Source organism: Amblyomma americanum, chromosome 2 (genome assembly GCF_052857255.1).
Source record: "Amblyomma americanum isolate KBUSLIRL-KWMA chromosome 2, ASM5285725v1, whole genome shotgun sequence".
NCBI classification, from domain to species: Eukaryota; Metazoa; Arthropoda; class Arachnida; order Ixodida; family Ixodidae; genus Amblyomma; species Amblyomma americanum.
In genome coordinates this window covers 91424777-91448832 of record NC_135498.1, presented here as the reverse complement: position 1 = coordinate 91448832, position 24056 = coordinate 91424777, and the positions used below count along the sequence as shown (strand labels likewise).

The window sequence follows — 24056 nt, the reverse complement described above, 5'->3', positions numbered from 1 at the left end:
GAGCCGGCATGCGCCTCACGAGAATGGGACAGGCGTGACGACTTTGCCGGGGAAGCTGAGTGCGGCGCAATTCCCGAACAGCGCATTCCTGTGGACCGACGGAAGAAACACCGAGTGGTGGCGACGGCGGAAGGATGACGGCGCCAACCCACCGCCCGCATGCACCTGAGAGGCCCGCGGCAAGCCAAAGAATTCGCGACTGAAAGGCGCCATGATCCCCCCCTTGCCTGGGGGTGTTTCGGTGGTGTGTGCGCGGTCACGTGCTGAGGGCGGAGCCTAGGAAGAAGCCCAAGACTTTGGACTCGACCAGCGACCGGGGGTTCCCTGGCTAGGTGCCTAGGGAAGACGAACGGAACAAAAACCAGAGGGCAGTGGGAGGAGACGAGAGTTCCGTCCTGGTGGCCGCGATCGACCCTGAGCTGCTGAGCCCTCCCATGGTGCCGTGGTGGAACTGATGCCACCCCTCGACTCCACAAGAAGCCCCGTCTCGTCACCGGGTGAGCAGATCGCCGACCCCCTTCAGGCAACCACAGCTGACGATTAAATATTTTCCTTACCAGTCAGTTGTGATGTTGACTCGTTCAATCCCGCCCTCTGCACGAATCCCAGACGGCAACCCACCGGGTTGCGAATTGTGACCCCTCATTGGGGCCGTCACACTACGAACACTGCAAGAGGCCAAACTTACCCTGAACATCAAGGAGTGAGTGATTGGGACAAGAGTAAAGTTCTTAGGACACATATTGTCCAAACTGGGTATCACAGCAAATCACGACAACGTGGAGGCAATCAAGCACATGACTCATCCAGGGACTCGCTCAGAAGTTTGAAGCTTGCTGAGGATCATTTAACTACTGCGGTTGCTTCAGCCCATTCTTGGCACAGACTGACGAACAGCTCCATGCGCTTACTTGAGAAAAGAACACATTTCAATGGACCAGCAAAGAACAATTCTATAACGTTAACAAAGAACTGGCTGTCCGCCACTACTACGACGACAGGAAAAACTGCCTCATCACAGATGCAGGACCAGCAGGAACAGGTGCAGTGTTGATAGAAGAAAAGGACAAAAGCTATACATTGTGTACAATAGTCAAACACCGACTCCTACAGAGAAGCGCTATCCTCAAATAGATAAGGAAGTGCTGACGTTATAATCAACAGCAGGACATTTCAGTGTACTTGGTTGGTGGAAGCTTTGTAAATGAGACTGACTACAAACCGCTTGTCTACATCATAACTGGAGTTCAGAACTGTCACCCCGATTAGAGTGTCAGCCTATGACTCCAATAGTATGACTGCTAAGTGAAACACACATCAGGAAAAGAGAACCCGGCAGACTATCTATCAAGACATGCAAAAGATGCCCGCCTGGAAACCATAGGTCAACCCACTCAAGAATATGTACTGTGTGTCAGTATGTTAGCAATCCCCAAACCCATGACAATGCCCGAAGTGGAAAAAGTCTACGAGGATGATCCACTGATGCAGCAGCTAAAGGAGGCCATCCATGAACAAAACAAGACATCGGAAATGCGGTGAAGGCTACTTTGAAGCCTTTTGTCCTGACTTGTCACGAACTTACCGTCGCCAACAATAATGAAACTTCATGCCTGAGCAATAGAAATTGTGAAGGTCTCCTTCCAAGTGGGAAATACGTCTTGATTATGGTAGATGAATATTCCAGATTTCCTAGGGTTTCTGCGCTTCCATTGCTGCACATCCAAGAAGTAACATCCAAAATGCTAGAAATATCGTCACTCATGGTGTGCCAGTGAAAATCAACATTGACAACGGCCTACCATTTTTCACCTCTAAGTTCGCACTTTACGACAGCCAACAGAATTAAGCACCACAGAGTAACTCCACTATGGCCTCACGCCAATGGAGGAGAGATATTCACCAAGAACGTCAAGAGTGTAGCAAGGACAGCCATTGCAGAGGGGAGAGAATGTGAAACGGAGGTAGAGGATTACTTGCTGAACTATGCAGCAGCACTAAAGGCTGCAACTGGGTTGTCCCCACCTGAGCTTTTATATGGATGAAAAACCAGCCAAACTTCCTCAGGCTACCCATGAAGAGAATGACAAACTCCTATGATGAAGAGGCAAGATCAGGAAAGAATACATGAAGACGTATGCAGATAAGAGGCGCCTCGCCACCCCGCATTCTCTTCAAAAAGGAGACTTGGTTCTCACGAAACATCGAGCGGCAATGACTTAAAACACTGGCGAGTCGTTTCGGTGAACTCTGTCATCGCATCCTCTGTGAACTAAAGGTCAATTTTTCCTGAGTGCTTAGTGTTGCAGGGTGAATGTCAGCACAACGGAGTTGGCAGGGTTTGATACTGATTCCATTTCTCGAGACTATGTGACGCACTAGTCGCCGCACATAGAACACCCTATGGTTTTAAGTGAGTGAGGTCATTCTCCAAGTACCATGTCGAGACGCCCTTAATAAGTGTTCACACAGCCCTAAGGCAACTGGGCTTTCACTCTTATGTCTCCAATTTGACAGCACTGCAAAATGATGTCGACCTGTTCGTCTGTGCAGATATCCAGGCGAAGAACCCCTTGTGTTGAGAATCAGCTACAAAGCAGTGCTGATCCCAGCAATACTAAAGAGCCGTGAAGAGCATTGCTGGAATCCTTGCCATTTTTTGCTTCTAATGACCATTCACTTTGAAACACTCGCTGTCCACATCGGCCATATCATCAACTACCTCATCACAATCCACGATCGTTGAGTCATCTTAATTGATGACGGTGCATTGGTTAGGTGGTCATCCCATGGTCTGGAAGCCGCGTGCAAAGTGAAGCCATGGCCACCTCTTCTGCACTGGCCTCTTTCGATTGGTGCCGTCCACTTAGAAATGCTGGCGCTGAAGCAACTGTACCCTTATTGTAGGAAAAAGTACTGCCTTGAAGACGTCGTCTTCCGATACTGCAAATACAAGTCAAAACATGACAGCTGATGTGACAGCGGGTCGAACAAAGTCTTCATCCTCGTCCTCCCTCGCAACCAACCTCCTGTGCCAAGAGTCAAGGACCTCTGGGCAAAGCTTTCAAGGGACGAGTAGTTCACAAGGCTTGAATTGAAAAACACCAGTGGGTAGAGCTTGACACCGAAGCACAGAGGCTTGTCACAATCAACATGCCCCAAAACACCTGTGCAAACATTGGTCATTAGTGTGAGTGTATAACAGCGGCAACATGGGCCAAGGTGTCAGCAGGAAAACTGCGGTTTTGAGGTGGCCGATCAACTGACGTTGCTAGTTGCCCGACAACAAATGCGGCCAAGTCCAGAAATGGCGAGTCAGGAGATGACTCAGAAAAAAAATACGTAGGGTTTTAACGTAGTTACACCCAGTACACATTTGAAACTCTGTGTTTAGCTTGGCTGCCTCATGGTTTTGCTTTGCTGGGTCGTCGGTGCATCTTGTGACGATAATAGTCTAACAGTAGTATTAGTTGATGAAGACGACGATGTGCAATGCACAGCATGAGAGTTCGTTGCAGTTTAACACCAGGCGTGATCGGCTGCGGTGATAGCATAGTGCTCTTGTGCAGTGGCAAGCAAGGTTGATCTGTTCGGGCTGCCGCGGGTTCGAATCTCAGTCGCGGCAATATTTCTTTAACTCAACATGGCTTATACCCCTGTCACACGGGCACTCTAAAGGCACTTTGAACTAATGCTCCTTTACGCTCCCAAAGGAGCACTATTTCAAGGGAGTTCGTCCGTGCTACGCGGTCGCGGAACGACCTTCGCAAGAAGCTTTTAGCGCCCTCATCAGCGAAAAGCGTTAAAATTGCAAACCTCACTGCACATGTAAATACAGAAATGTCAATTTTTTTAGTAAATTAGTTTTATAACCGTATTATGTTAAAGCAACTCAATTTTAACTGCAATAATGATATGATTTTCCAAGTACAGAGGATAACATCACAGTGCTGGCCACACTGAGCCCAACTCGCTCAGTCTTACTCAGGCCCAGCTTCGTTCTTCGGTTGTTCCCTTAGGTTCCTAGAATATCCTACTAGTGTGTCGAGCGCAGCGCTTTCCCAATGGGAGAGGGTTGCAGCGCGCGCGATGCCTTCCAACTTTGGCCGCAAGGGGCGCTGCTCGTCGTAAAGGTGCCGTTGCTGCCGGACATACCGCAGTCGCTGCGATTGCATTGGTCGTGCGCGCTGTGGATTACAGCATTTTGGCCGCATCTAAGCTTTTTTCTGTTGTTTTGTCCGTGCTGTTCCACGTGAGGGAAAACCACAGCGCCTAATGATGGTAAAGTCGAAGCATCGAGGCCGAGAAAAAAACATGTTTCGTGCCGCTCTGTCGGAGTGGCTACCGGTCGAATCCGGGCAAGGCTTCCATGTTCCGTGTGTCCTCGGACCCAACACGGCTTGCGGAGTGGGAGCGGCTGATCAAAAGACAAGACCGCAAGTTGACTCCAGCGTGTTTTGTCTGCGAGAAACGTTTTGAAGACTGCCACATCGAGAGACGGTGTCGTCAACAAGCTCGCCAGAGATAGACCACATGCATCTCATGCCCGATGTCATGCCAGCAGTATTCGACAACTATCCGAAATACCTTCTGCCTAAGAAGACATCGAAAAGAAAAGTGAGGAACCTGTGTGACCATCCTGCCGCTAAAGGGCAAACGCGCAGTGCCGGTGCAGGCGTCAGCCATGGACCGTCAAGCACGGTCGACGATGTTTCCGACGAGCCGGCAGCAACAGAGGAGTCGAGTGAGAACTCATGCCCGCAGCAGCAGATGGGCTGTATTGCTGTTGAAGATCAGCATCCGTTGGACTCAATTTGTATCCATGCAACCTGGACCAAAATATCTGAAGCTCGTACCTGCTGGCTCTGTAGCCTACGCACATTATGGAGCGGAGAAAAACAACTTTGCCACTTTGTATAAAGAAAGAATGGTATAACATTTGGAAGCTTGATGCCGGAACGCAGCCTTGTGGTCGTGTATTTTCTCGGCAAAGAACAAAGCAAGCACGCGCTTACAACAAGCTCTGCTTTGATCTGTTTTTACTGTATTCCAGATTTGTAAATAAAAATCAATATGGTACAATCACCGTTTTATTTTGTTCTCTTACAAAGGGAAGCGCAAGCTCATACACACCTGCATAAGTTGATCAAGCAAGCTGTGATTTGCAAATAAAACACATAAATAGTGAGATCCATTCCAACTGCTTGTGTTGATCGTCGCATGCGATCTTTGAAGACGGAACCCGTGGTGGGAAAGAGCGAGAGTGCCCTGCTTTTCTTTTACCTATATGCGACGCCATTCCGGGTTAGATGTTCTGCTCGCCATTGAGAATTAATGGGGGCCACGACTCGGTCTTTCACCTGGACAGAGCTAGCCGAGCGCTCACTCAGCATGATGGTGTATACGATGTCCTTCACCCACGAACGCGATGCGTGGATCGCAATCGACTGGCCCCTAGTCGAATAAAATCTCGATCGGAAGTTTCCATGTAGCAACAATGAGTCCGGACCATACTCGATCGTTCAATCACAACAACGTAATGCGGCCAACGCATAAACTTTCGTTGCTTATTTCAAGTTGGGTACCTCGCTGAACATTAGGCAGTCGATATGACTTCCGCGGTTCAACCACAAACGGATAAAAATTTAGCAAACTGGACCTGGTGGTACGTGTCAAACGCTTCGGCGAGCGCTGTTTCAGTCCAGGATTTTCTCCTGGTAATGCCAGGCCGGTAAGATTGTCTGCAGCCAGTAGTGTTTTTATGCTAACAGTGCTCTCAAAGCGTTCAGAGACAGGCTTCCTAGTGAAAAGCGCAGCGTACCTACGCAGCCTCGGCAGAGAACGCGGCGTGGTGGCACGGATGGATGGATGGATGGATGGATACGGCTGAACCCTTTACATCGGGCGGTGGCTCAAGCCACCTAGCCATGTCTTGTGAAATTTTACTCCTGTCTTGCTTTTAGCCACCAATCAGATAACCTTCGCTTGGTTACTTCTAACCTCTTAAAATCCACTTTCCCTTCACCGTCCCTAAACCCCAATGCCTTGGGTAAGTCAGCCCTGCTGCCTTCCACTGTAGGGTGAAGCCCTTTACAGGAGAGTATCAAGTGTTCAGCCGTTTCCTCCTCCTCTCCGCACGCAATGCACAAAGTGTCTATCTCCTGGTACCTGACTCTATACGTCTTAGTCCGCAAAACTCCAGTCCTGGCCTCAAACAACAATGAACTTCCCCTACAATTATCATAGATACTTTCTTTGACAGTTTCCTGTTTAAAGGTCCGGTATGTTTCCAGTGCCGATTTCGTCAGCATCCCTGTTTTCCACAAAGCTCTCTCTATTTCTTTAACCTTTTTCTTCACCGATAATTGCTGATTTGCCCCCTTACTGCTGTCCAGATATTTGCTTGTCAATTTTCTAGTTCGCCTTCTCCATTTCGTGTCAACATTCTTTATATACAGGTATCTGAAAACTTTCCTAGCCCACCGCTTTTCCTCCACCTTTCTCAATCGTCCCTCAAATGCTATCTTACTGCTAGCCTCTCTGCTCTCGAAAGACGCCCATCCCATATCACCCTGTGCCCCCTGATTTGGTGTATTGCCATGTGCTCCCAAACCTAACATCCCTACTCCCCGTTGCCTAATTTCCAGCCTTGCTTGAACATCTGGCCTCATACACAGGACCGCATTACCGAAGGTCAGGCTAGGGACCATCACCCCTTTCCAGATCCCTCTTACCACCTCATACCTATTGTAATTCCACAGTGCCTTATTTTTTATGACAGCTCCTGTATTCTATGCTCGCCGCCCTCTTCATTAAATATCATGACTGCAGATTTTTCCTTACTATACTTGAAGCCTAATCTATCCCCCTCTGTACTGCATATGTCTAACAACTTTTGCAGGTCTTCCTTGTTGTCAGCCATTATCACTATATCGTCCGCGTATATTAGTCCCGGTAATGTCTGTTTAATCAATTCCCCTTGCTTGAAAAAAGATAGGTTGAAGCCTAGTCCGCTCCCCTCTAGCTTGGTCTCCAACCCTTGCAGGTACAACATGAACAACAAAGGGGACAGAGGACATCCTTGTCTAAGCCCCCGCTGTATCTCTACAGGCCCTGATACATTTTTTTCCCATTTTATGAGCACTCTGTTACCTCTATATATATATATATATCTTTTAAAAGCTTAATTACCCCATTTTCCACATCCAATGTGCCCAGTATGTCCCACAAATGCTCCTGAGTAACGTTGTCATAGGCTTCCCTAATATCCAGAAATGCTAGCCATAAGGGCCTATGTTCCTTTTCCGCAATTTATATACACTGTGTCAATGAAATTATATTGTCCTCCAACCTCTTTTGTTTCCGGAACCCATTCTGTAGTTCCCCTAACACCCCCTCGTTCTCCACCCAAGCCTGCAGTCTATCCTTTATAATTTGCATCGCCACCCTGTAAACCACAGATGTCACTGTTATGGGGCGATAGTTACTTACGTCTGCTTTGTCCCCCTTTCCCTTATATATCATGTTCATTCTACTTAATCGCCATTCAACGGGGACTTTCTTATTTACTATCATTTTGTTCACTACCTGTATTAATGTTTGCTTGGACTTTGGTCCTAACTTCTTTATCAACATTATCGGGATACCATCTGGTCCTGTTGATGTGCCACTAGGAACCTTTTTTGCCCTTTTTCACTCTCCTTGCTCAAGTGAAGCTATTGCTGTAACCAGTCTATCCTCCTCCGATAAATTATGTACCACGTGCTTTGCTGAAAATTTTTCCGTCATCCTTTTTCCTATGTGTTTTGTTGCTTCATCCCCTTCTAGTCGAATACCCTTATCTGTAACAATAAACCTTTGCTCTAGCCTAGTTGTATTACTCATTGCATTTAGATGTTTCCAGAATTTTTGGGCTGCTTTTCTATCCTTTTTTACTTTTGACATCCATTGGGCACCCTTTCTTCTAATTTTCTCATTAATCAAATAGTATGCGCCCCTTCTACGCTTAATAAAGGTATCCCATTTTCTGTCTACTTCGGGTTTTGGTTCCCCCCTCTTCTTGGAATATCTGTGTTCCCTGGACGCTTCCTTGCGCTTTTCTATTGCCCTCTTGACCTCCTCATCCCACCAACTCTTGGGTTTGCATCTTTTCCCTTTTAGCTTTACTCGCACCTTAGCTAGCTCTAGCAATCGAGTTAATTTGGTATAAGTCCATTCTGTTTCACTATCCTCAAAAACTACTTTCTCGATTTGTTTGGCTGCTGCTTCCAATTGCTTTCGGATGGATGGATGGATGGATGGATGGATATGGCTGAACCCTTTAGATCGGGCGGTGGCTCAAGCCACCTAGCCATGTCTTGTGAGATTTTACTCCTGTCTTAATTTTAGCCACCAATCAGATAACCTTCGCTTGGTTACTTCTAACCTCTTAAAATCCGCTTTCCCTTCACTATCCCTAAACCCCAATGCCTTGGGTAAGTCAGCCCCGCTGCCTTCCACTGTAGAGTGAAGCCCTTTTCAGGAGAGTATCAAGTGTTCAGCCGTTTCCTCCTCCTCTCCGCACGCAATGCACAAAGTGTCTATCTCCTGGTACCTGACTCTATAAGTCTTAGTCCGCAAAACTCCAGTCCTGGCCTCAAACAACAAAGAACTTCCCCTACAATTATCATAGATATTTTCTTTGACAATTTCCTGTTTAAAGGTCCGGTATGTTTCCAGTGCCGATTTCGTCAGCATCCCTGTTTTCCACAAAGCTCTCTCTATTTCTTTAACCTTTTTCTTCACCGATAATTGCTGATTTGCCCCCTTACTGCTGTCCAGATATTTGCTTGTCGATTTTCTAGTTCGCTTTCTCCATTTCGTGTCAACATTCTTTATATACAGGTATCTGAAAACTTTCCTAGCCCACCGCGTTTCCTCCACCTTTCTCAATCGTCCCTCAAATGCTATCTTACTGCTAGCCTCTCTGCTCTCGAAAGACGCCCATCCCATATCACCCTGTGCCCCCTGATTTGGTGTATTGCCATGTGCTCTCAAAGCTAACCTCCCTACTCCCCATTGCCTAATTTCCAGCCTTGCTTGAACATCTGGCCTCATACACAGGACCGCATTCCCGAAGGTCAGGCTAGGGACCATCACCCCTTTCCAGATCCCTCTTACCACCTCATACCTATTGTAATTCCACAGTGCCCTATTTTTCATGACAGCTGCATTCCTACTAGCTTTATTCATTACATATTTTTCATGCTCTGTCAGATACTCAACACTGTTATTTATCCACACCCCAAGATACTTGTACTCATTCACTACTTTTAGCACGAACTCCTGTATTCTATGCTCACCGCCCACTTCATTAAATATGACTGCAGATTTTTCCTTACTATACTTGAAGCCTAATCTATCTCCCTCTGTACTGCATATGTCTAACAACTTCTGCAGGTCTTCCTTGTTGTTGTCAGCCATTCACTATATCGTCCGCGTATATTAGTCCCGCTAATGTCTGTTTAATCAATTCCCCTTGCTTGAAAAAAGATAGGTTGAAGCCTAATCCGCTCCCCTCTAGCTTGGCCTTAGCGACTGGCAGCGCCACCACGCGGTGGCCGTAGGAAGGCATCACTGCAGCGGCCACGCGAGCGCGCGCCCTCGGCACACTAGCACGTATATTCTAGGCACTATACCCCTGCGATCGTTGTTTTTGTGGTCACGTTTTTCTGGTGTGCCTTGTTCGGCGGTCTCCATCAAAATGAGTGACGATCCACGTGACGACGCGAGAAAACACGGCCGACATGGCGGCATATTGACCTTGTCTACCGTGACGCGCGTATATCTGGAACGAGAGTATGGCGTCGTGAGACTGCCACAAAACAAATGATCTTGTATTTTAAAACACCAGTAATCTTATGAAGTGAATTTATAAAATGAAAATTGAACGTTTTCCCAATTTATTTATGGTGTTAATTCACTAGGAGAGAGTACTCCCTTGAAGCATCAAAGGACGAACTCGAGCTGCCTTGTTTCGAAGCTCCTTTGAGCTAGGTGTCCTTTGGCGCGTCCATTTGTTCAAAGTACCTTTACAGTGTTCGTGTGACAGGGGTATTAGCCATGGCATTGGCAGAAACCAAACTGGACAGGATTCTTGGCCGGTGTTTGTGAGCGTATGAGTGCTTTTGCACTAAAATGCTGCAATTCCTCAGTAGGCGAAGAGCGCAGCATTTGGTGCAGCCAAACCAGCCTTTTACGTGCAGGGCTTACATTTGGGTCAGAGGGATAGCCAACGCTGCCCAGGAACAGCAGCAGTGCTGAAGTTGCGAGGGCCAATGTTGTAAGCGTGGATTTAAAACAGTGCTGCCATGACAACAGAAATCAGTTCTCAAAAGCTACTTGAGCACGCCCTGCTTGTTGAGGGAGCAGGATCCAGTCCAGAAATAGCTGCGCCCATTGCGAAGCGTTACTGGCGTGCAGGAATGAGCTCCTGCTTTGTGTGCCGTGGCGTGCAAAGTTCACTCATTGAAGGGTTCTGGCTGCTGCTCCTGCTGCTCTCATTCCGTGCCTGTCTGAAAGAAGGCCAGGAGATGCAACGGTCGACCTCTTGCACGAGTGCTGGAACATACCCTGAAAAAGAAAACAGTGTTACGTAATGTTTATCTAAACTTGATTTACACACCATAGGTTGTTGCAGTCTTGACTGGGCACACAACTTCTCCTTTTCTGGCCCTCAGTTGCTTCCTTTTCCATTTTTGCTTGCCATCCTTGGTGACTGCTTGAGCACGGCCAGTGTTTTCAATGTGATGGAGGATGGCTAGCTGAGTCATAATCTTATAACAAAATATGTAAGGGGAAACGTACAAAAGCACAGTTAGGCTTATTCTTCAATACAAATATTCAAAGCAGCCACTTGTGAAGGATGTACCTTGCCCGCACAATGTCAGTTGAAAATGACACAGACTTTGGGGCAAACTTGATCAACACGCCGTGGAAAGAGTCGAGGTTGTATGTCTGTATAGATGCCGAAAGTTTCTCAATGTCTTTCAGAAGCAGCCTTTCGGATGCAAGGGCAACAAGTCGAGCATAAGCTGGTGTGCCTGAAAATTTTCAGTTTTGAGTGGATGCAACTGCAGGCGCAAAACATGACTGTACCTGGTGAGAGCCATTTTCCATTCGGTGTGCTGTCATGTAGGGACCTTGGGTATGGGTCACCATGCACAGACTGTACGTTGGCAACATGGTTCAGCATGCCTAGAAAAAACAGATTCACAAACACAGTGATGCAATTTAGTGCTAGCAACATTTTTACTTCATAATGAGACCAATGCACTAGGTCAGATGGCAGTTGTCATCAAAAATATATTAGAGAAAACAGCTAGCTTTCACAAGTCACCTTGAAATAAGGTCACAAGTGGCATAGGTGTGAAGGGAGTTATCTCCTGCAACACATGCTACCCAATTTCGACAAACCTGATTTGAGCAGACTTCTACAAATAAAAATCAGATATAGGCTGGGGGACAAGTCAAGCTTAATCATAGAAGACAATCTGACTATAGCAGAACACTCCCTTTTCAACTTCAGGATCATTTTTTCAGTTTGCACATCTAATTAGCATGCCAAACCAGCATGGCTCATGAGGGTTTTACTGCTAATCTCTTTAATCAGCAAGTGCAGAAATATTACTGACTGTGGTTCACAAATGAAAACTTCCAGGCTCTTAAAATTGCCTTATCGTAATGGAATGACATTGCAAGCTTACTTTTCCATATGGCCACCAGCAGTTTTCCATCACCTGCGCTCACAGCCACGCACCGATATAGGTGGTTGACCACTGGTTGGACCCAGTGACAGTCACCGCAGCCTGTCTTCTTGCTCGCTGCAACCAGCCTTTTCTTTATCGCTGCAATTGAGATGCTGGTTACGGCTCAGTTTATTATTTTTTTCACACACAAATATGTGCTTCACAAATGTATCGCTTACTGACAAAGCATGCACAACATGAAATACGCAGTAGGAAGGGACAAGGACTGAAAGAAAGCACACAGACAAAGCATTCTTTCTGTCCTTGTCTGTGCTACATATTTCAAGTTGCAACTGCACCAACACAAAAGTATCTACTGTTGAAAAAGCATGCGTTCACCTATAGTATGACTGCCTGGAGAGCAGCAAATAGGTGACAAGTGCAAATACATTTATTGGAGTGAAAATGTGCCATCCCAGTGCAGTTTATGCCTATATAAATTACAATATGATGATACATTTTGAACATAGTATTGAACTGTTTTTTACCCATCACACGGTCATTTTGTAGGCTCTCAAACCTACTGTTTAAACACTCAAAGGCCAACTGAGTGTTGTGACCCGGGCAGCTCCGATGGCCATCGCTTGAATAACCTATCAACTCAACCGAACGGCAAGGAACTCTACTGAGATTTTGAGGGCCTTCAAGCAGTGGTTGTGCGCACTCTCGACACAGGGCTCACAGCACAACGCTTGGCAATAAAATTAAAGCACTATCATAGTGAAGTTCAAAATATAAAACTTCGGTGGCAGAATAAAAAGAGATGTCAGATGACAAAGTGCAGCAGCATAGTATCATTGTTGGCAGCGGTAAGAAAACAACGAACACCAGTTTCCTCAAAGGTGCATGAATGCTACTACAACTTGTCCGAGACAATAGACTTCATTTCAAGAGCTATGTAACTGTACCAAATAAGCGTTTTATTTTCAACCTTCCAGGTTAAATTTGTTGGTTCATTGGCAGCAATGGTGGTGGCACAAAACGCGGTGTGTGATGATGCAATCTCTCGAACTTGAGTTAGCTCTGTAACAGCACAAAAACTCCTTCAGGTTTAATAGCTATTGAGAATCTCGAAGGTTCTCCACTCAATAGCCTTTAAAGGGGCCCCGAAACACATAATCAGTGCACTGTTTTGCCTCTTGGTTGCATAGAATGAGTTATATTGATGCTAATAGCATCAGTCGTACAGCGCATACTCCGGTTTTTAATATTTTAATTAGCTCGCAAAAACAAATTCATGGCGCTGACAGTGTCACCATAGTGTGGCGGTTTTTAGCAGTGGATATGACATCACTTAGTGGGAGCTTTATGATTGGACAAACAGTGAATATACTTCAAATTGGGTTAATATCTAGAGATACGTTTCATGAAGTTTTTGTGTTTTATATTACATCCACAAAACCAACTTGTTTCCCTTAGATAAAAGCGTAGTAAAGCAAGTAAAACAAAAATACACCACCAGAGGCTCTGGCTACTTTTGCATCGGACTTTGCGTTTCTCTGTAAACATCCTACGACATAGCACACACTTATAGCTACTCTCTATGTATCTGAGAACGCCTTTGCGGAATCGATCTGATCGAGCCATTCCACAACGTTCGTTTCGGTCCCAAGGAAGGATGCAAAGAAAAAAGCCGTTCGTTTCACATTTAGCAGTGGATATCGCCAGCTTGTGGAGGATCACCGGGCGACGGCGCCAGATGGTGCCACGTTCCTGTCAACAGCGCACGCTCCTTGCTTGCCGTGACCAACCAGCGCGCTAGGAGCGAGGGGCAATTAGGCGGTAAGCAGTAGCGGTACACACTATGCTAAATGTGTCTGATATCTTGCGCAGGCTGTCACACCGTCGCAGTATCTCGCGCTCGAGTTCGGATCCAGTTCAGATCGCGTTCGGATCCTAAAGCCAGGGAACGTCACTTATCAGTGTTCTTTTCAGCGCCATCGGCGTGACGAAGCATCGCTGGGCGTTCACATGGTTGTAACCGTGCAAACGGCGCTGCCAGCCTTGGCAAGAACGAGTTACAGAGAACAGGCAACCAAGGAGTACAAACCTCCACCATGTGCTCAGATAGGCTGTTTTGATTGGTTGCACTAAGTGTCGTCATTGGGAGAGTGAAATGGGAATGGGAAGCTGCGCTAAAATCGAGTTGAGGGCAGCATTTTGTTTGCTTGTTTAAGTGCGAAGCAATACTACTTTAGGTCGCACTTCAGCCCGTTCCATGGCGAGGCGGTGGTAGGCGCCATTGACCTTTAGCGTGACCTCGCTGCGTGATGTCACACCACGTGACCTAGAGTGACGCCACACCAGCTGTGTAAAAACGGGGCCCCATCTCACGCCGTCGCGAGGCGAGGCGGTAGCCACCAACGGCGGCCTAACTCCTGCTCCTCTCACCAGGGGCGCTACGGTCGGTGTGACGTCACACCAGCTGTGTAAAAACGGGGCCCCATCTCACGCCGTCGCGAGGCGAGGCGGTAGCCACCAACGGCGGCCTAACTCCCGCTCCTCTCACCAGGGGCACTACGGTCAGAGTGACGTCACACCAGCTGTATAAAACAGTTCCGCTCCTCTCGCCAAGGCAGCCATACAGCCAGATGTTACGATGGTGCCAACGAACAAGGCAGCTCGGCAGAATGCAAAGAGGAAGCATCAGCGAGCTATGGAGACGGAAGAAGAACGAGAAGAACGACTTTCTAAGCAGCGTACCCAGTATGCAGCTCGGCGACAACGTGCAACCTCCTCTGTGGAAACAGCTGAAGCAAAGGAAGAAATTATGAGTTTGCCCGACAGTGAGTCTCCTTCTACTAGCTCAGAATGCTGGAACGCGACTAAACGGCAGAGGCGTGTCCAAGAAACCCCGGAACAGCGGCAGCAGCGCTCGAGAAGGAACGTGCGTTTCGAGAGAAGGAAAACGAAAAGCGAAGAAAACAGCGTGCAGAAGAAACACCCCAGCAGAGACAAGAGCGTTCGAAGAAAAGACAGGAGAAATCTCTCACCAAGGCTGGCCCTGCTTCGCAATCACCAGGCTTAACGAAGCTAAGCCACGGCTGTTTTTTTTTAATTTCTTCATTGAATATCTCCTGTTCCTATGCATCGGTTCTTGTCATTCTTTTTGATTCAGCATCTGTGTGACATAAAGAATCCATCTGAAGTGTAACCGACATCCGTTCAAGCAGTGTTTCGCAGCCCCTTTAAAAGTGCCTGCATGACAGAGGTATTAGCTGCTGTAACAAGTGATTGTGGCCACACCTAAATGCAATACAAGATAAGCAGAGAGACAGCTGGCATGCTTGTGGTCCCTGTTCATGTTGCCAGAAAAAGGTGCACATTTTGACATATTTAGATATTAACGATTTTTCATAGGAAGGTTTGCAATTCTCAGAGGCACAAAATGCTGTCAATGCATTACATTGATCACTTACTCTTAGCAACATGCCACGTATCAAACTTTTGGTCAACACATGGTTCATGCACTTGGGTCAGTTGTTAGTGATGCAACAGCCACACCCTGGAATCTCAGCTCTTTCATGCCTTTCACAAGCCTGTATTTCTCCATTGCTTGTTAATACTTCCCTACTCCGAAAATGTGATGCAATGCATCCCAGAATTATACAACCAGTACAAAACTGGCAGCTGGCTGGCACATTCAAAGAGGCCAGACAGAAACATGACACCCACCTCTCCCAGCTGCACTTGGACAAATGAATGACTTTGCTGGAAGCTGTGTCCATGAAGCTGTAGGTCAAGTATTTGGCCGAGAAACCCGGCGAGTCACATTGCCCATCACCAGCCAAGTGAAGCGGACCATCTAGTGCCTTCAGCACATTTTGCTGTTCATCTTCCCACATCTGGTAAATGAAAGCGTGTAGCATGAGCTTGAGAGCAATGCACAAAGAAATGCTTCACATGCGGCCTCTTGGATACCATGTCGAACTATGGAATGCATTGTTGTCACTTTCAACCTTTTCACAATCTACTGTTTCCAGAACAGGAAAAGCTTGTTTACTAAATGAAGTCAAATTAATTCTGATTTGATTTGATTATGCTACATCAATGCAACATGTTCTGCACTGAATGCTGCTGACAGGAAAAATATAGGTCAAGAAAAATGTGCATGCCCCATACATTATGCGCAGAAGTATCAGGCATTAAAGAGCAACTTTCAGATGCAGTAGCACTTGTTAGATGTGTGTCTGATAGCTGGCTGCGAGATGAATGCTTGATACATATAATACAAGCGGCTTGAGGCACACAGATGCCCGCTTTTTGAAGTAGCCACAGCACCTTTTCTGGGCTGGCTCCAGAAAAACAGATGCCAGCAGACAGCAGTGCATTTCCAGCTGCCTTTTTGTTAAACATAGGCTGGCTCATCCATGTCAATCTATGCTGCTCTATACCTACTGCTGTGACTTGCAGTGCAGAGCCAGTGACTTTTGTGGATACTTTGCAAGGTGCCTGGCACTGTCTGCACACTTTAAACAATTCCAACAAGTTTTCCTCAAATATGATGAATTTTCTCTGAGAGTGTGCTGATGCACTGAGTCTCAGAACCTCTGTAAAAATATAAATAATTTCTGGTGTAATAAATCCCCAGGAACAGTCACAATTACTATTACAAAAAAAACTGAATACTCTTCAGAGATAATCACTGCAGGAATGAAGGGTTCAGGCTAAAGTGAAATTAAAAAAACACTCACAAAATGGACTTGTCACGTGACGGCTCATAGGTGTCATCACAAGGGAACTTCACAGGGGATGGCTCAACTGCTGAGAGTGACAATGCATGTTGATGATTCAGTGATGTTGAGCACCTTATGATGGAACCTTCTGCAACAAACTCCAATGATGTGTTCAAGGAATCTTCAGATGTGCCATCTGCTTGGCATTTTGTGGTGCTTGCTTCAGGGAGCAACACAGACTCTGTCTGCATACATTCATCTTCCATGGCTTTGATCTGGAAGCTGGCCTGTACACCTGAGAGAAAAGAGGCATTTGCAATAACACTAGGCATGATGGCACTTAATTCAGTAATGCAAATCCAAGCAACTTGTCAAGGCCCTGATAAACAACGACCAAATAAGCTGCGCACACACACTGCATCGCTCTAGTGCTAAATATCCGACTTCTCAACCAGAATTAAACTCCTATAAATGGCACTGAAGTCATTCTTGCAAACAGAAAGTTACCTATAGACTTCTTTTTATCCATAGCAGTGATATGGGTCTGTGTGGAAGCAGTGACCAGCCTGCAGTAGCCGTGGTCAATTCTGGGACTTGATAGCTGCAAAGAAATGTTTGGGTGAAAATGAAACACTCAGGCATCAACATACAATCTGGTCACTCAGCAAATGTTTTCACATACTTTCTCTACAATGTTCAAAGTAGGGCCTGATAAGCCAATTTGAACAGGTGAAGGAACACCAATTTCCACATTTGCGCCAATTCCAAGGAGAAATGAAGTCTGGTCTGTAGGCATCTAGGTAAGAAGTAAATTTTATAGCACAATTGCTTTTTCATACCAGACTATACACATAAAAGTTTAAAACCTCACGTTTAAGCTTGAAGCAGATGGTATCCATGGTGCAGAAACATCAGTAGGTTCAGCTTCTTCAGGTTTGGTTAGGTGCCCCTGAAATATGCAGTGATGAACTCCTTCAACTCATATTACCTGTATATCATCATTTCACCAGCAGCTTTCATAACCTGTTATCAGCAAAGCACAGCTTGAGATCAGTGGCACCCTCTGCCAACATGCAGAGGTCACACCCTGCCACACTACCTGTTGCAACCACTGTGAACATATGAAGAAAGACTCCTACGAGAAATGAATCACTTTTTTATCGCTCTATATCGGTTTAGTGGACTACTGACAGGTTTACGCTCTTATGACAGTGTTCATACTTTGCAGCCACAACAAGAAATCAAAAGGTTCACATTCCAGACAATGCTTCGCGCACTGATGAAATTTATTTCGTCTTTTTTTGTTTTATTTTCGGCCGTTTCGGGTGCGCGGTTAAGTCGTAGGAATGAAAAAGGGAGAGCTTGAAAGCGCGTTTCATTTGCTTTGTCTTGTCAACAGACGGGGCGGCGAGAAAAATGGGAACGCGCGCCGCAGTGATGTTCCGTTTACCTGTTCTAATTCCCTTCGTTTTTCTTTTTTTTTGCTAACAGATAATGTGGCAGGGCGCGGAGCAGGCTGCTCTCCCGCTGAAGAAAACTTCGTCCGACTCTCACCGACCTCCCGCCTTCTTTTCACTCGCTCTCATTCATTCATTCATTCAGCCCCGCTCGAGCCGTCAACGTGCGCACATAAGCCCAACAGGCTGATCCCCGTCGGCCGACAGGCGAGAGCACAGCGAGCGGCTGCTGGGCCATTACCACGGTGTAAGAATTCTTGCACCGTGCTCGTGACGCTGGCTCCTTGAGAAAGAACAGCGGTAAAAGCATCATAACCTCATTGATGTATTAACTTAGGCACTTGAACTATAACGTGGGCACCGCAACGAACTTTCATTGTTCGGCCAATGCGTAGGTAATGAAGTAACGGTACTTACTTCTACCGATGTTCTTCCTTGGGCGCCTGCCACCGTCGGCACGGCGTCGCATCGTAGCCGTCGCTTCTTGTAGCCAGCGGATGCACGAGCTTGTGGTGACCCTTCGAAGGCGTCTCGGGTGAAATGCGCCGAGCACACCGGCCGATTCGATTGCTCCGGAACCCCCAGAGCTTGCGTCCACATTCTTTTCCGCTCATTCTGAGCAGGGAATTGGTGGAAGGACACTCCAGGAGCGCCTGCGATGCTCGAGCAGCCTGGGACTGCGCAGCGTTTCTTGCTCTTGCTCATAGCAGCGCGAAACACAAAGCAGTTTCACCAACTGAAGAGAAGCGATCTTGACAAGAAAGCACAAGCAGCACAAGGCTACGAAGAACCACGAGGCACACACAGGTGACGCAGCAGCCCAGAAGGACTGGAGTTACCATGTTCCCATCATCGCCGTTGGAAACCAATATGCCCCCCCTTATGTAATGCCTTCGGGCCTTTAAGGGATCAATAAATGAAATGAAATGAAATAAATGAAATATTGTGCGTTGCGTGCAGAGAGGTGGTGGAAACGGCAAGGTAGATGTACACTGGTAGCGAAGGCTCCATAGACGCCTATTGGTCCAAAAAATGGCGGCTCGTGGGCACTCCAGCGCCCCCTGAATTTTAGGGGGCAAACTACGCAAACGTGACGTAGAATGACGTCACGCATACGTATGCTTTTGGCGCGAATTATAAAGCGGTGTTTCTGTAGAATCCGCGTTTTCGAGCCCGTACCTCTCGAAGGTTGCTGCCTTTCAGCGCGCCCCAACCTGTGCCAGTCAAATGTGCTCGAGTTCCTGCTAGTTATGGCCTTGTTAATGTGCAATTGGGAACGCAATGAAAGTGACTGGTAAAGGAGGGGCAGCATAGAAAGGCAGCAACACTTCCAGACACTGGCGAAGCATGCATGATTCGTAGTGCAAATACTGGTTTGAGAGCTTTTGAGTACAGCAAGGTATGATGCAAGGTATGATGCACAAAGCACTGGCTCAAGTGCACAGTTCGCAATACAGTGCACGGCAAGTATGGTTTTCATAGTTTCATATTCATTGTTTATTGCAGCAACCAAACAAATACAGTCACAAAGCACACCCTTGGCACACAAACAAAAAATACATGTCACAGGCAGCACAAGAAGTATTGTTTAAGTTGGCTAATCATCTCAATAGTCACAGTGCAGAAGGAAAAAGCCCTGAAGTGCCACGAACGTTGTCAGTTAGGAAATTGAAAAGTATAGAAAACAATGCTACGACAGCTTCAATTGAAGCAAACATAACATGACATAAGTAGGCGCATCAACACAGACCATAGAGCACACTGGGATTATTCTCCACATTTAATTTCTTCAGCTGAAAGAATATAGCAGGTGCGTTTACATCTGCAAGACAATGTTAAAGCCAGCTTTAGCACCCTCAAACGTGCTCAACGTAGGAGCAAATACCATACATTGAGCCGGCGTACCATCTCCAGAGTACTTCTAGTCGTTAGCCGGATCAATTTGAAGTAATTTTACGTCAACAAAAGTACACATGAAGTACAGCGTACAGTGAAGTGCAAGGACATTCGCGGGGCAGTAAAGCATGTAATCAGTGTACTGTACGCTACAATATAGCCAGATAAAAGTCCAGCGCTGTTCTGTTCGTTGCGCTGACAAAGATCCTACTAAAAACTCTGAGATGCAACTAGCCTGCTAAAAGGTGGCCTGGTAGCCAGTGGTGCCGAGTGGTAGTTATGATGACAATGGTTGATTTCATTATACCTGCCAGCACGGAACTGCAGGGGGGGCGAGCAGGTGGAAAAATTAATCCCAGCGCCACGGAAACTAGGTTAATCCATTGCCTAGAAAGTCTCCTTTCAGAGGCATTCGCTTTATCGGTATGGCGTTTTATCTGACAATATTGCACAAGTACATAGGTGACACTTGAACAGGCTGTACATGGCATAAAAGTACCCTAAAAGAGTGACATAGTGGAATGAACGATGAAAGATGCTACATTGTTAAACCATTGCCCCTGTGAGCAACCACGTCACATCCTAGCAAATCAAAATACACAAGTAAAAAATAAAAAAATAAAACCAGGCTGTGAACCAGAAAAAAACCCTTTGCAACCGTTAAACCAGACTCAGCTGATTTGTTGCACAGGCTGCATAATAGCCTGCAACTTCACAAAATATTCAGCCAACAGCTCGGGAATTGCATCCTTTTCATTTGCTTAGCCTCAGTGCTTGCTTCGTGGCTTTCCGCCTTTGCGGCTCAGCAGTCTATGGACGATGCAAAACACTTTTTATTGTCGCTGCACCCAGCAATGTCAAGGGTGCCACAGCAAATGCAAAGCCATCTGAGGATGGAATTGCTACACATAGTCTCAGACTATGCTAGAGGTGTATATGCTGCAAACCTGCTTGTTGCAGGTTCACAAATTGTGGATTAAGATTAGAGAGCTTTAGAATAGGAGGACTCAACCGGTTGTAGGGATAAGGAAATAGCAGTGAGCCAGTGCGCATGTGGAGAACAATTGCGGCCCTCGGTTGTTCTGCACATGCACACTGGCGCTCAGCTGTTCCCCTATCCACTTAACCATTTGTGGCCTCCTATCCTAAAACTCCCTATTTGCTTGAACGAAATGTGTACTGTGATAACTATGTGTTTATGTATTATTTGCCATTTATTGTTTCTTCTCCTTTTATATGTATGTATGGCATGTGTTTTTGGTACAGTTGTTGCTGTCTGTTTTTGTGGTTCATTGTTGCAGTTTTTTTAATCATGTTTTTTCGTGCCCATGGCAATTCACTTGTACTTCTTTTTTCTTTCTCTTTCATTGCAATACCCTCCCTCCCACTGTGATGCCATTTAAGATGCTGTGGGTGCTGTGATAAATAAATTATTTATAAAATGAGCTAGTGTGCCATTATATCAAGCAAACATGCCATTATATGAAGCAGTAAGGTGTTTCTTTGTAACACACATGCTTGCCCGGTATGTCTGCTTATCTGCCTACCCACCCACAAGCAATGTATGCTTAGGTGCAGTAGGAAATGTATAGAAAAAAGAGAACAGCTATAAACAATTTTATTATAAAAATCAAGCACAAGGCTAATTATAGCTGTACGTCAGGGCAATCTTAGCAGAAGCGTTTTCATGGTGAAACATTAATAAATAGTGAAGAAATATAATGCACAGTAAAATGAATTATATACGGATAACTTTTATGCAGTCAAAAATGAGGATTATTTCACTGTGATATCATATGATATGATTTATTTTCCGTCAAAGCGGTAGGGGCTCGAACAAAAGTGAAAAATAGTTCACTTGATGAGGTTCAAGCCCCTCTTTACAAGGCGTACAACGGTTGCACAACGTATTTACATATGTAGTGATTTATTTTCCGGACACTCGTTACACAAAAAATAGATGTGCAAAACCACTGCACGAACTGAAGCTAAAGTAACAAAGTAAGAGTATTGCATTTTCATGTCGGAAGATAGCATAAGCACAATACATATATCATCATCATCATCATCAGCCTTACTACACCCACTGCAGGGCAAAGGATCATGTCTAACTAATTGATCATATACAGAGTAGAAAAAAAAAGATACATCATCATTATGCAATTCTTAATGAAGGTACCATCTCTATTATGATGAAAACAGAGGACAAAGAAGGGTACAAAACATAGGAATTGTTTCAAGTGAATTATGCACTAATTGCGCAGGCCAGCATATGTTCGCTGCCACGGCACAGCACCACAAGGGCTTGAAAAATAACAAGAAAACAAATCCCTGGTTTCTGCAGCTGTCCGGCTGTAGTTGTGTCCACATGGTGGCTGAAGATCAAGCATACTTGATCCGCCATCTGAACACAATTGAACATTGGCTGCATCTTGAGGTTCGTCATCAGAAGTTGCAGACATGTACACGACATCGTCTCGAAGAAAGTTGTGAAGCACACAACATGCCATCACAACATTGTCGACATTGCTTGGTAGAAGGTTGATGCTGCGTTGAAAGACGCGAAACCGCGACACCATAACACCAAAGGTATTTTCCACGCACCTCCTGAAAATGAAATGGGAAATGATAACTTCACACCTGAGTATAAAAAGGACATTGCAGAGTCGCCACAATCACCTTGCTCTGCTGAGTCTGTAGTTGAAGATTCTTTTTTCTTCACTCTGGCTCCTGCCAGAATAAGGCCGGAGAAAATCCGGCCGAAGCTGAAATGCTTCATCTCTCACAAATACATGGGGTGCTGCTGTTTGTGTGCCTGGCAGGTGTTCTGGTCCAGGCAACCCAAGACCACCTCCTTCAAGACATTTGCCAAATCGAGACATGCTGAGAGTGCCCCCATCACTTTGCCGACCGTAAGCACCCACATCAATCATTACATACTTTAAGTTACTATCGGCAACCGCCAGCAACACAATGGAGTAGGTTCCCTGTAATGAGAATGTATTGCAAACACAGTCAAGTCTTAATATGACGCACTGCTACCAAGAACGACATACTTTGTAGTTGTAGTAGAGGCTGCCTGAGTGTGGAGGGGCCTGGATTTGAATGTGTTTGCCGTCTACTGCTCCGACACAATTTGGGAAGTTGCACTTCTCCTTGAAACCCCTGGCAACTTCCTCCCATTTTTCAGTTGTTGCCACCTGAAATGGAAGCTCTTTAAATTAGATACTTTTCAAAATTCAAGCACCAAACTGCTTGTTGGGACTATAGTGGAGATAAGCGGTGAAATCTGCATTCCTGCATGCAGAACTCGATCTTCAAACGCACAAAAATCTAGTTTGGCTTACTTGTGCTTAAAAATGTAGATACAATATATACCTTGAGATACAAAGGCTGCAATGTTGTCCACAGCAGTCTGCATGTCGAATGCACTGTAGCGGATACTGTAGATATCCCCACACGGAATTCCAAGGCCACATCCTGCATGTACATACCTGAAACCAGGTATCTGAAAAAAAAAGACAATTACGAGGCTTTCACTGAAATTTATTTCCTAGATGTTAATGTTTTTAATCATTGTGCAAATTGGGGCCTAAAAGGAATCTACATCTGGGAAGAGCATAAAATTAAAAGAACACTGGAAAAGAGCAGCAAACAAAAAGAATGACATATTAAAGCAAAATAATTTCAACGTACTGATATGTTTGTGTACGTACCTGAGCGTTATTGCCAGCCGTGCTCGCGACGGCAGTGGCTCACGCACAACATAAGGCTTTGTTAGATGCTCCTCAAGGAGCGAGTGCAACCCCTCAAACTTCTCAGGCGTCATTCTATAATATTTCTTGAAGTAATCGGGGTCGCCAGACCCAGAAATTCTAGTATGAGAACAGAAATTCTAGTATGAGAACACAAGCAAGAGAGGAATAGCCACAAAATGAATTTTGACAGTATGAACTCACCACTGTGTAGAACACTGACTCTTCCTTGCGGTTTTGTCATATCGGCCGCGTCCACCACCGCCTGGGCACAGGAGCGCTCAATAGAATCTTTTTCTTCTCCAGAAGGAGATACTCTTCCATTAGCAAAAGCTGCTGCGGGCTGAAATATGGTGGTAGAGCGCCCGCTCGGTCGTCTGCTAGAACCGAAACTCTCCCTGGCGTACCGCTCAGCAACAGCTTTTTCTTTTCGAGGAGGTAGTACTCCTCGAGAAGCAAAGTACTTTGCGCTACTGACAGGTCCAT

General features: G+C 45.9%; 1 protein-coding gene across 9 annotated transcripts; it reads right to left on the bottom strand.

The window, feature by feature from the left end:
- Positions 1 to 10007: 10007 nt before the first annotated feature.
- Positions 10008 to 18760, bottom strand: LOC144121595 (uncharacterized). 9 transcript variants are annotated; one of them, XM_077654889.1, is made up of 11 exons: positions 18337 to 18760; positions 17334 to 17411; positions 16970 to 17063; positions 16481 to 16757; positions 15462 to 15631; positions 14780 to 14907; positions 11745 to 11885; positions 11137 to 11235; positions 10910 to 11081; positions 10664 to 10802; positions 10008 to 10611 (listed from the first exon to the last, which is right to left on the bottom strand). In XM_077654889.1, the coding sequence occupies exons 1-5, from the start codon at positions 18622 to 18624 to the stop codon at positions 15601 to 15603; spliced, it is 768 nt and encodes a 255-aa protein (XP_077511015.1). In that variant the 5' UTR covers positions 18625 to 18760; the 3' UTR covers positions 10008 to 10611; positions 10664 to 10802; positions 10910 to 11081; positions 11137 to 11235; positions 11745 to 11885; positions 14780 to 14907; positions 15462 to 15600. The 9 variants fall into 9 exon arrangements, with proteins under 9 accessions (XP_077511015.1, XP_077511019.1, XP_077511018.1 ...); XM_077654885.1 differs by lacking the exon at positions 14780 to 14907 and having other exon boundaries at positions 10013 to 10611; positions 18337 to 18754; XM_077654886.1 differs by lacking the exon at positions 14780 to 14907 and having other exon boundaries at positions 10013 to 10611; positions 10664 to 10798; positions 18337 to 18754.
- Positions 18761 to 24056: the final 5296 nt, after the last annotated feature.

What these genes read in the sequence shown, in the direction of transcription:
- LOC144121595 (XM_077654889.1), bottom strand. Translation starts at nt 18,624, where the DNA reads ATGAGCAAGAGCAAGAAACGCTGCGCAGTCCCAGGCTGCTCGAGCATC. An exon ending in CATCTGCTTCAAGCTTAAAC is followed by an intron (nt 17,064 to 17,333) that starts GTGAGGTTTTAA and finishes ATTTCTTTGCAG; the next exon opens with CTATCAAGTCCCAGAATTGA. An exon ending in TCACGTGACAAGTCCATTTT is followed by an intron (nt 15,632 to 16,480) that starts GTGAGTGTTTTT and finishes TTCATTTACCAG; the next exon opens with ATGTGGGAAGATGAACAGCA.